Source organism: Caretta caretta, chromosome 7, assembly GCF_965140235.1.
Source record: "Caretta caretta isolate rCarCar2 chromosome 7, rCarCar1.hap1, whole genome shotgun sequence".
NCBI lineage: Eukaryota > Metazoa > Chordata > Testudines > Cheloniidae > Caretta > Caretta caretta.
The window spans coordinates 103,366,660-103,379,844 of NC_134212.1; the positions used below are offsets into that span (position 1 = coordinate 103,366,660).

The 13,185-nt window shown below is 36.7% G+C and overlaps 1 protein-coding gene across 2 annotated transcripts in view; it reads right to left on the bottom strand.

Annotated features, from left to right (window-relative positions):
* DOCK1 (dedicator of cytokinesis 1) overlaps nucleotides 1–13,185 on the bottom strand; it is a 563,486-nt gene that overhangs the window by 441,015 nt on the left and 109,286 nt on the right. For both annotated transcript variants that reach the window (XM_048857028.2, XM_048857026.2), the window contains exons 22-23: nucleotides 12,439–12,573; nucleotides 5,333–5,441 (exon numbers count right to left, since the gene is read on the bottom strand). In XM_048857028.2, the coding sequence (XP_048712985.1) occupies nucleotides 5,333–5,441; nucleotides 12,439–12,573 (244 nt within the window). The remainder of the gene's footprint in view (nucleotides 1–5,332; nucleotides 5,442–12,438; nucleotides 12,574–13,185) is intronic.

Here is a 13,185-nt window from a genome sequence, read left to right on the forward strand (position 1 = left end):
AACAATGGACTGAATATATTTGTACTGTCCAGGAGAGAGCTGGGCAGTACAGGGCATACATTTCTGGGGTAAGATCCGGGACTGGTGGCAAATACACCCTGCTGTATAACCAAGGCTTGTGACAGTCCTGGTGTAACTGGCAGGCTGCAGTTACACACAGACACTCAGGGTGGCTTATGTGCTGGAAGGCTGTTTGTGAGCAGTGGCTGCAGGGCAGGGGTGACAAAGCCCCCCCACTTGTTGGGTTGTACCCTGGTATGACACACCTACTCATTACTGGTTGGCCTATATCTTGCATATGTCACTTCAAAAGACAGGCCCTGAGGAGGAATTTGTCTTGTTACGACTCCTCTAAATACAGTGTAATTAAACCTCCTTGAAAACTCAGACATAAAATATGTTTGAAGAAAACTGGATGCAATTAAGCAAACTTATAATTTTTGGTGTTTGTCCTTCCATGGGGACATCTGACTTATTTTGCCCACATGAAAAAAGAATTCTCATCATATATGTATATATTGAAATATATATTTATATTTATTTCAGTACTACAGTCTTAACTCATACCCCACAGTAAGTACTACCTCTTTCATCAGTAACGTTTGATAAGAAGAGTTGGCCTCACTTTAAGGCACTGAATACACACAACTGCCATCAATGTAACTGAAAATCAGGCCTACTATGTTGATGGGTTTTTTTGAGAGCAGCGTGATACTTACAAGAAGATTAATTTTAACTATTAAGTTCTATAAGTGCTCGGCTTTTGTTTAAAGGACATGCAATTGTCATTTAGCAACCTAAAATAAGATGCAGAATGGTCCAGTGATTATGGGACTAGCCTAGATCTTGGGAGACCAAGGCTGTGTGACTTTGGGCAAGTCGCATAGCTCTCTGCACCTCAGCTCCCCACCTGTTAAAAATGGAGATAAATAGGACTTCCCTACCCCACAGAAGTGTTGAGAGGATAAGTACACACAGACTGTCAGGGGCTCAGATACAAGGGTGATGGGGATCAGATTAGTATCTTGGATGGATGTTTCACTTTGAGCTGGTGCTACCTTTAGCATGCCATTCTCTGGTGTTGTTTCCCCTAGCATTCCTGTAGCAGTACACCCTTCCCTGGTGCTGCCTCTCCTTCTATGTACTGTCTTAAAAGAGATTTTTATAGGTTCCAGAATCATCTCACCGACAGCATATTTTCCTAAAGCTCACTACTATCCCAGGCTCCCCTCTTCCCTCTATCACTGGGTGATGCCACCTGCACCACGGCATAGTTCTAAACCTGATTTAGATGAATACTTTCTATATCTTCCTTCCTTGTACATTCGACCCCTGAAAGACCTTGAGTTTTTCCTTTTTCCTTGTGACAGTTTACTTTGTCACAACCAGCATTAATCCTTTGTATATATTCTATCACCAGTCCCCAAAGAAATCTAGACCACATTGGTAAATGACCTTTTCAACACACTAGATCACCAAATGTAACAAGGTGTGGAAGAAAAAACCTTAACAATGTAGTAGAACTGAAGCATGTTTTATATTTGTATAGTTGCAATAATCATCTTTTTTTCTTAAAAATAATATAATGAAATGTTGCTCTACTCAGCGGATTTATCATGAATTTATGTTTCCAGATTTGGGGAATGTACGACACACAGAGGACAATCCACTATGAAAATGTTATGCTGAAACCCCAGAATTTAACAAACTAATATTCTGTCACGTTAGCATAAAGCTACGTTAAAGGACACATACACATTAGAGCATTATGTTGCATCATGGCACTCTTCTGCCTCTCGATATTAGACTAATATTAAACTGCAAAGCCAATGTCTATAATGCACAAGCATTTCTTTACCATATTAGAGCAAATAGAAAATGAGATGGAATAGCCCCGCTAAGTGGTTTAAAACCACTTCTGACAGCTTTTAAATAATGCAGTACATGAAAGATGGGGGACTTTATTTATTGATTTTATTTTTGCTCATAATGTAGGCCTCTTGTGAAGACTGAGCCATCCTTTCGGAAACACAAAAATGGAACTTAAGAATAAAAGAGTCAAAAAAGAGTCAGTAGCAAACCACTGTAAAAACCAAATGATAGTTCTATGTAAACAAAAACAAAATCTTACAACAGAAGAAAATCCCAATTTCCAATCCATTCTTGGATTTATACCAACAAGGAACAGCAGAAGCAAAAAACCCAAATACCTGTCAAAGCAGCTGTTTTTAAAAAGTGATTTTATACTACTAGTTCAACTACAGTATTCTGCTTAGTGTTTTGAATAAACAGTATTTGAAGAAACAACAAACTAAGTGTATTTTGCATAAATACAAGAGAAAAAACACAATTAAATCTGTACAGATTAACAGAAACTAGTTTGGTATCCTATAGAACAAAACACCTAATTTAATATGTGTCTGTTTTTCTAAATCATTCATTTGAAATTGCATCCCTAGTCGTGTAGTCAAGAAATTGAGTATATTGTTACTGAACATCCAGCATGTACAATTAGGAAAGCTATTTATATGATGAAGTAGTAAAGCTGCTTTTACTAGATTTATTCATAATGTGATTTCAAGGTTACTTCTATCTCCCATGTATTCAACAGAAAATACAATACAGCTACATGAGTATTACCTTGGGCTGTGATCCTGTCAAACCCTCAAGCTTAGCAAGATCAGCCCTAGTCAGCATTTGTACAGACTACCACCAAGGACACAAACATGCTGCAGTGGCTCAAAATTACAGCATTCAGATTTTGTTTCCCGCCTTAAAACTAAAGAAAATGTTTCTTGTGGGATGAACCATAGTTTTTAATTTACCGTATTAAAGGAAGCTAACTTGAAAGTGCAAAAGGAAACCTAACATTCCCTGTCACAGATCCACAAAAAATATATGGAGAGAAATTAATTTTTTTCAGGCAATGGATTGCAAAACAAGCTTTGATATGTATTAACAAAGTGACTGCATCTAAATATAATTTGTATTATACTAACTCAGGAAATCAAGGTTACATCACTTAAAATTATTTGGTGCCTAGGAGAAAGCATTTTCACTCATTTCTTAATTAGTTATATTTAGTTAAGTCAAACCAAAGTTTTCAAATATATCCTATTAAGTCAATAGTTGTACAAACTCAACTAATCAATCTTGATCAGAATTACCTGTTTTTAAATCATATGCATTAATTGTTAAAAATCAAAATTTAAAAATATATGCAGCTTGAAAAATCGCTTTTTGTAAAATTAACTCCAAAGAGCTCCAGAAAGGTAACCAAAACAACTCCAAAAATCCACGCATGTCCTCTCATGATAAATATCTTTCTCAAGTATAATTTTTGTACCAACAAATACAAAAGTTAATTTTAAATATTCTGGGCCAGATCCTTGACCCTAGAGAGGTATAAATTGGCAAGCCTGGAACAAGGCAGCTCAGGATAACCCCAGAACAGGCAAGTTAAGAGATGGCGCAAAGCTTTATGCCAACCATTCCCCCTCAGCAAAGTGTGTATGTCAGGGGCCAGCTGGGTTTGGGAAAGCACTGAAAGCTGATGCGAAATGTGCTTTGCTGATCCCTGGCTAACAGAATGATTCTCAGAGAAATTTCTACTGGATGCTAGTTCAACCGCTTGCCAACCGCAGGATTGGGGAAGGAGTAAAGATTGCTTAAACTTAAAGCATCCCCCAAGTATGCACAGCGTGAGGTTGGCACATCTGAGGACTATCTATTTGAGAAGTTACACTCAGGAATCATTTTTATTTTCTAAATCTTTAAACAATCCAGGTAAATTGTTCTAAAGCACCTAAGTGACTTAGTAGCCTACATCTCACTAACTTTCAATGAGATGCAGGCTCCTAAATGGCAAATTCTCTTTTCAACGTGGGACCTGGCCACTTTTCAAAATTTTACAGCATCCTCTGAGACTAGAATGCTACAGTGACCACTACATGGGTGGATACACCTGTGCCCAATGACTCCAAACAGGGCTCAGTGCAGGGGTTTTCCTGCTTGAAGCTCATTACAGGATTGGCACCTGAGGAAGGAGATCACGTCCATTCCAAAAAAACCTGTTAATTTGTCCTGCAACTTACTAATTTTCAGTAGCATAGTTTCCTCATTCTCAGATAAGATGATCAGGGATATAATTATGCTCTGAGTTGCACCAGTGTAAACCATGCTGCCAATGCAGAACAACATTGCCATAAATACCTAATACATATTCCTGCCCTTCACTGGACAGTGCAAGGATGAACTGAAAGTTAGTTGTATCCTACAGTTTTGAGGAAAGATACCACAGGAAATTAAATGCTGATTAGGTTCGGAAAGCTGGTTCTGAGAGACAACTGGTGCTCCAGCACTTGTTGGGAGAGGGCAAAAGGGTGGTAAAAAGAGTCTGGATTGGTCAAATGAATTGGAAGTCTCTGCCTCACTCCTTTTGTTAAGGATATTTTAGTTGGTGACATTTTTGGCCTGGTTCCATTCTTTTTGTGGATGCGCTGTGTTGAGGAGTTGTACCCCTGATTATAACATTTGAAATACAATAAAAATACTAGTTTACCAGTTGAAAACACTGATAAGATCACCAAATAAAATAATTAAATGTTGATTACAAACATAGCTACATAAAAATATGTAATATTTTACATGGAGAGGAAAACTAGAGACTTTTATAATGACAGAAAAAGACTTTCCTGAACTAATCAGAAAAATAAATTAACCACACATACAAACACAGAAAGAAAAACAAAAAAAGGGATAACTGAGGCACCTGACTCTAAGGGGCCATTCAAACAAATATGGAATGCTGTGTGGCAGGGATGTCTCGGCCATTCCCAACTACCACGGAATCTTCCTGTTGGCGACCCATCACTCATATGTGTAAGAGAAAAGGAGCAGCAACAAAATCACCTGTAGCAAATTCACCGGACTGTCCTCTGTTGAGCATCACTGTTCCTCACAATATAAAAAGTTATTTTATTAAGTACTCTTTTAGAGATCAGGAGGAGACCTACATGAGGAGCACATGATCCCACATCTGCCTACTGTGGAGTTCTTACACTTTCTCCTGGGGCATATGTGCTGCACTAGTATAAGATGGGGCTTGCATACCTACATCAGGTATATTTAAGTATACAGCCAGACACACCTTTTACTAGAATGCATTAAGTATTAACTATGTTCAAAGTAAAATACACCACTGGCACACTATACAATTTCATGCTGCATCAATTGCATAATTATTGCTTCTCAATGCAATGAAAATGTATTTAAGTCATGCTATCATATTATACAAATACAAAGCCAAGACATTTTTCTTTGAAACACCTACCTTCACCATCACAGTTTGATCAGAGACACTACTCATCATCTCATTGATAGACTTAAATAGCTGCAGCAAGGATTCCATGAAGTCTGCTTCTCCTTTGTTTTCATAAAGTCTGAGAAACAAATAATTGCTTGTGTAATAGAAGCATAAACCATAAGGGGAAAAAAAAACCCTGGCAATATTGTATATAACAATGAAAATTGTTCCCAAAGCAGTCATTTTTTGTTCAAATGACAACTGACAATGCCTTGTATTACTCATGATATTTAAAATAAAAGGGGTTCTTAAATTCTACAACTTTTATCAATCAGGCAGGAGTGTTTGGTATAGAATGGTATAGAACAAATAGTTAACCAAAAGGAAATCCGTTCAAGTCACAGACCTAAAATGGATTATTACTAATTTAAAGCTTCCCCTGGTAAAACATCAAATAGATGGAGATTTAACACTGACTCCTAAATCACTGAGACACTATCAATCCCTCTCATTATCACCCAACTCCACATAGCTGCAAAATAATGGGCTAGATTCACCTCTTCACTCAGCACAGAAGTAAGCAAGGAGGTGGGAAGAGCATGCCAGGAAGCCAGTTCCAGCTCCCTGATTCTCAGGACCAGACCCAGCCTAACTTACAAGTGGTGCTAGTCATCTTTAAATCCTGCCACTGTTGTAAGGTTCTTAATAGGCGCTATGCAAGGAGAATTAATGTGGCAACCCCCTTTCCACCACCAGCGAACACCCTGAGTGGGAAGAGGGGAGTTTGCATTCATTGATATGGAATATATAGGCTAAAGGTGTTAACATAACTCAGTTACTGTCTAAAATTCAACAGTGTTAAACAAGATTTGCTATACATGCAATTTAGCCTTCTTAGGACATGGCAAACACACCATTAAACAGCCTTTTTATTAAAGATAAAGAAAAACAGTTACAATATTTGACACGTAAAGTATTAAATAAAGCATTTATTTTCACAATATTCCTGGTTCCTTTTCTTTTTTTAACTGGAGAGAGTTTTTAGAACTCCTTGTGAACAGCCTTTTAGATGGTATTAAAGATGGTAGTAATTGTTTTTTGGAAGGAAAAAAAAATGTTAGTTGAAATGGGCTGGAGCTGTTGTGCTGCTGATAAATCTTGATTTCATTTTATTTTAGGTGGTATTTGGGATTCAGCAGGAGCTGACAGATGTTATTTGGGTCTCTCTCTCTCTTTTTTTGGGGGGGGAGGGGCCCAGTTTGGTCAGGACATTTTTCAGGATTAGGAAAAAGAAGGTCTGGGGTCTTAGGAGATGGTGGGAGTAGTAGCCATGATGGTGAGGCTTGATCCAACAGCCCCCCTCTTGGTTTTTATAAAAAATGTTTTTTTTTAAGGACTTAAAAAGGAAGTGATGGGGAATAGTCCATCCCCTTCTTATTTTGTCTATTAATTAGGGTTAATATCTGACACACTAATTTTGGTTTATTAATATTTGGACTTGCTTTTTGTTTAACCAGCATGATTTTAACATAGTTTTTGAGTTATATTAGTAGACTTTTTGGTTTAGACTAATTCAGGTTTTTTTGTTTTTATTTTTGTGCTTTTTTAACAACATTTGTTATTATAGATTTTTGTGATAGTTTATTAACTTCTTCGTTCTGTTTATAGATGAGTATATAATTAGGGTAAATGTGTAGGCTTAACTATTGAAACAGAACTAATTCACAGGGGCCACTCTGCAGACCAAATACACTAGCAGGGAGTTCCTCCAATGCCAGAGGATCTCTGTTGGTGCTTAAGGCCAGATCACAACTCCTTTGTGCCACCACAGTGATGCAAAAAGGATGTAACCCAGCTAGAGAATTTGGTCCAATCTCTAAATATGGCAAAAAAGTGACTCAATTCCCAAACCTCCTTTCTATTTTAAATGCAACATGGATTTTGCCTAGAATGAAGGGAGAAGGGTGAGATGAGGAATGCTTCTATGTCTAACAAAAGGAAAGCACCATTACCATGAACAAATTTCCTGTAGAAACTTAAAACATACTGTTTGTTCTGTGACAATCTCCATAGCTCACATTTAGCAGGGATGCAGTCAATAGACTTCTGAGAGCTCTTCCCATTTAAAGAGCTTCAATTAAAGAAAGTATGACTAGACAGGTTTAACATATGCCACAGAGGGAAACAACAGTTAAGGGTGCATGGTATATAGGAGACAGAACGGCAGAAGGCCAGCGAAGCATGACATCCTTGTCAAGTTTAAATTGTGGTATTTATAAAAATGGTTGTGGGAAGCACCAGAAATGTTTCCCATGCACTATACATTCAGTTTTTGATTGGCTATGGGCCTATTCGAGACATTTAGTCCCAGGCCTCTTTCTCCATCAAGCTACGTTCTATTTACATCAGGTGCTCAAATGCCCCTTTGTTGTATGTCATCATGATCTGTCACAGTAGCTATCAAAAAAACATAAGAACGGCCATACTGTTCAGTTCAAAGGTCCACCTAGCCCAGTATCATGTCTTTCAACAGTGGCCAATGCCAGGTGCCCCAGAGGGAATGAACAGAACAGGTAATCATCAAGAGATCCATGCCCTGTCGTCCATTCCCAGCTTCCGGCAAACAGAGGCTAGGGACACCATTCCTGCCCATCCTGGCTAATAGCCATTGATGCACCTATCCTCCATGAACTTATGTAGTTCTCTTTTGAACTATGTTAGAGTCTTGGCCTTCACAACATCCTCTGGCAAAGAGTTCCACAGGTTGACTGTGGTTGTGTGAAGAAATACTTCCTTTTGTTTGTTTTAAACTTGCTGCCTATCAATATTTGTTCACTTCCCTTTTTTTATCTTCTACTTTACCCACTGATTAAACTGCATCAGAAGAGAGACTTCTAACTTCAGCATATGGTTCCGCCTTTCTAGGGCAATGGGAGCATTATAGGTAGGCATTTTACATATTTAAACCTTAGTCTGATTTCTTCATATTTGAAAACATCACATAAGATTTACTTAAAACTCACGATGGAGAATCTATATTACAAATTCCAAACGAGGAACAGGGATACTTTTTTTTTTTTTTTAAAAGTGGTGCATGCTACATTACACTAAAAATTCATGTCTATTATTTCTAGCATAAAATGCATATTCCTTGGGAGCCATAAAGCAGCTATTAAAGTAGTACACTAGGGAAAATGAAAAAAAAAAGTTATTATACTGTACCATTTTGCTCTGAAAACTTTGCTTCCCAACTAGAATTGTAGGCCGTACAGCACAGATTATTAAAATTATATTTTAGGAATAAACTAAGAAATTGCAATGTTCCCCTAACAAAAGGAACTGTAAAGCTTAAAAGACCGTATCCATCAATACATTTTATAGATACATGAAGCTGGTCAAGACAAGAAAAAAAAAAATCTTTGTGCTTTAGTAAATCCAGAGCACCTGCAACTCTCAATGACATCAGCTGGAGCAGGGCCTGTACATTTATCTGAGACTGTAGTAAACTTGGCATGCGGAGGGCATGTGCGTATGTTTGTTGTGCAGTACCAAACACAGTCAGCGTGTTGAATAATAAATTTATTTAAAAAGTTATTATTGGTAATAACGCCTTTTTAAAAAGCTTTTTCCTAAAACAGGAACTACACTTGCTTGTTAAGTGTTTCACACTAAAACACTAGCACTGAGACCACTTCTTTTAAGGACAGCCCCTTAATGCCACAGTTTTAATAGTTCTAAATAATCACCACATATTAGCCAGGGTTTCAGCTTTACAACTGAGAACCAACTGTTGCATCATTCCAATTTAGTAGCTTCTCTGATTAAACCCTTATCATTCAGACTTGTGATTTCCCAGTGCTAATGCATTTTGAATTAGTGCTTAGCACCAGGAAATCCAACGGCAAACACTAAGGGATCATTTTTTTCTGTAAATCTCATCTGCAGTGAGAGATAATTATTTTTTTTCTTGTAAAATGATTTGTAAGACCAGAAACAGAATAAGTGACAATCAGTACCTTATAAATCTCACAGCAAGATTATTATTGAAAGCAATTACATTGCCTAATTTATAAAAAAAAAAAAAAAAAAAAAACACCTTGGTGACGTTGTTAACTTCAGAACTCTACATAAATCCCTTGTAATAACCTTGTTATATCCTATAAGAAATAGCAAAAGGGTTACATTAAAGGTTAAATTAAGACAAATACATAATAAACTTGCTTTTATAGGTTTGTATATTTGATGTAAGCAATTCCATGATAATTTTTAACTTGCTGGAAAATTCCTGTACTTAGCTTTATTGGTGAATATTGACTTCAGGCATGGCAACAAAGTTACCTATTCAAGTCACAGAAAATTAAACAAACTGAAAAACAGCATGCTAGAAATGTTGAGATTCTCCCCTCCCATATTAAAGCCACAGGAGTTTTTGCAAAGAAATCTCCTCAAGGATTTTCTCATGGAGAAGCTCCACATTATTCTATTGGAGGAAGAGAGTGAGAGGGTTTGCTACTCCCTACAGAAAAATCCAGCCCCAAACCTCACAGATACCCTCAGTATCTGCAGGAGGCCATGCTCAGCCATGCTCCCTCCTACTTCTTTGGCCATGGGAGCTTATGAGAATCTCTCGGATAAGGGGTTCTCTGTGAAAATGCTAACATTTTGTCATAAATTGCATTAGATTTGAGAGGGGAACATTTTGAATCCTCTCTTCCCTCCCTCCACGCTCTCCCCCTCTGTGCAGGACTTGGAATGAGCATAAAGCCATCTGCAGGGTCCCAGGGAAGGGGACTGTCCTGCAGAGGCCCCAGAGTTGCATGCAGATCATTCTGATATCAAAGTGATTTACATCATGATTTAAAATCAACAAACAGGAAACCTTGATTGAAATTAAGAATTTTAACCTTGTGGTTTGTTTGTACTTTTAAGTTATTTTCCTAAATAAAGGTTCATTCTCATTGGTTGGTATAATTTGGTACAACTTTTTGCTAGCCATGAGGATACACTATATCTACACGAACATATTTAAGTAATTAGAGCGTTTTAAGTACATTTATTCAGAATCTTAATTCTTACTTTTTTATTGTGTTAGAAATGGCGAATGATGCATTTTTATTGACTAAATTAACTTTTTAATCATGATTTACTCCTCAAGCGACATTTGGTTAGAAATTGGAATTCAATTAAAATGCACAGAAACAGCCATTGAATTTTTTTTTGATTAGTTAAATAAAACTACCTTAAATGTGCTAGATGCACAAGGAGAAAAGTTTATCAAAATTAGTTTGTAATACAAAAGTTAACTTTTTAAACAAATCAAGTATTATCTGCTAGGGAATTGACTTGATTGCTTCTGATCACCATGTCCCTCAAGATTTTAGAAAAAGTAGATCTCATCTCCTTACACCTTATTTTTATTCATAGATTGGAAGAGGAAATCAAGCTTTTCTGCGTTTTCAACTACCAATCAATCAATCAGTTTCTCAACTTTGAATGAACTCGTCATTGAACTGAAATGAAAAAAATTCTCTTTCTGCATTTGGAGAAAAAGCCAGTGCTGTCAAGAGTGGCATGTCAACAAACTCTGGTTCCAGGTGCTTAGCCGGTGACTTCCCCCAGTTCATTGGTTTGACTTTCTTTAAAACTTCAGCACTAAACATACTGCTTGAATATTATTGTTTTTATTTTATTTAAATGATTTTAAAAGATTATAGTAAGTTGAGGCCTTAACAAAGATTAGCATGGGAAGGCAGCCTTAACTGTGGCAGTTACTCTTGCCGTAATTAGAGTATTGGATGCTGTAGTGAGGTGTAACAACTTTATTAGCATGGGTTTTGAACGGCTATGTTACTTACAAGTGGCAAACCAATGAGTTATGCTGGTCATCTCAAACAATTCCAGTCAAACTTATAAACCATACTACGTTAGTATGAATTCTGCATATGTTACCAGGAACACTATTTTAGAAATGTTTTGAGTGTCTTAAATTTATTCATATTTAAATTCTTTCATTCTCATGGCTAGGATTCCTTAGTTTTTAATCAACCTATACAAACAGAGGGGAGAGAAAAGTTAAACCTAACAATCACCTCAGGTAGCACAGAGATATATAATAGTGTCATGGTTTTGTGATCCAATAGCTCAAAACAAATATTGTGCATGCCACTGGAAATCTGTGAAACTCGCATTGGCATCAAGATGGTAATTATCCAAATATTAATGCTACTAATGGGATGCAGCTCAGTAACCGTCACTGGTCCAGGGCTGACTTTTGCTAGTTCCTCGCCTCAGATTACTGTAACTTTTTCACCTGGTTGGAAGATATTCAACCTTTTGCAGGGAGGCAGAAGGAAGCTTTTCTCTGGGCCACATCATTAAGGATTGACTAAAATCAATGAATTTATAAAGAATTATTTTAAAAAATTAAAATAAATACATTGTCTTTTCAAAAAACCTATTTGAAATTATGGGAACCTTCTGTTTTCAGACCCTTACAACATTCAGAAAGCTATGAGCAACAATGGAAGCGCTTATGTGCTCTTTCTAAACTGAGGTGTCACTCCCACTGTGAGGTCCATGCTTAAATATACCCACGTATATTCACTATTTACATTTGCAAGGCTTGGCACAAGGCAGCTGAGAGAAGGACGTTGAACTAATCATTGGAGTAGTTAGGGTTTGGTAGCTGGAAAGGGATTACTACAAGCTATAAAACCAGTAGCAGTGTGGCCAAAAAATAAACAGTAGCAATGTGTCCACAAAACCATCACACCTCACAAGGTCTTAGCACGGTCAATCTTATTCCTTCTGTCTAATGCCTATGTTACATTTTCTTATACTTTGGGAATAAACCAAATTTGTGCAGAGTAAACAAGTGCTTTATGAAGAAATAAATAATATTCTATTTACTGCACAGTACTTACCTTTAAACAGCCAGTGCCCTTATGAAAAATGCTTTGTTTCATACCAGTCTACTAGTAGGCACAACATTTACAGTAAATACAAAAAAAAGCCAGAACTCATCACAAGCGTCTCTAATTGTAATTTTTAAATAAAAAGAGAAAAATCATATTTAAGAAAGGAAAAAATATGAACCCCAAGGTTGTTTTTTTAAAAAAACTGTTAATACTTACTGATTGAACAATATTCTGGACCGTACTATAAATTTGAAGATATATTCCAGAGCTTTCATAGCTTTAAAAAGTTGATCAGTTACACCAGGTTTCTCAGCATTATCCACGTAATTTTTTAAAACTTTAGTCAGCTTTCTATTAAAAAATAATACAGGTTACTTGTACTTTTTCCAATTAAGAATTTTGTTTCCTGAAGAATTTAACAATATTAGCCACAGCTAGTGCAGATAACATTAAAGCATTTTATTATGTGAGAGTAAGGACTCTTCATTCAATTCAATCCTTACCAGTGACTAACTGTGACTTTGGGGAATTCCCTTAACCTCTGTGTTGCACACTTTACCTACCTCCAAAATGACCACAGCATCATGTATTTCATAAGAGAATTAGCAGACTTAATATTTACAAAGTCCTTTGAATCTTGAGATGTTCAGGTGAAAGGCGCTATGCAAGTGCAAAGAATTATCATAAATATTTGTGAACAGATTTCTAAATGTAATTCTATTTAAATCAATAGCCCCTCTGGGTTGTATCTAGTATCCTTGCATATGGCTTTACTTTGGAGCAGTGAAAAAATAGATCCTGTAAAACTTGCCGTTTCAAAATTATAGACAGTAGCAGTTGACATTAAAAAATGACTTCGTCTCCAACTTCGGGATTTTCTACATTTTGTTTCTACAGACTAACAAAATTACCACTTCTATAGCCTCAGTTTTCTCGACTAGAAATCACTTTTTAAACTAGAAT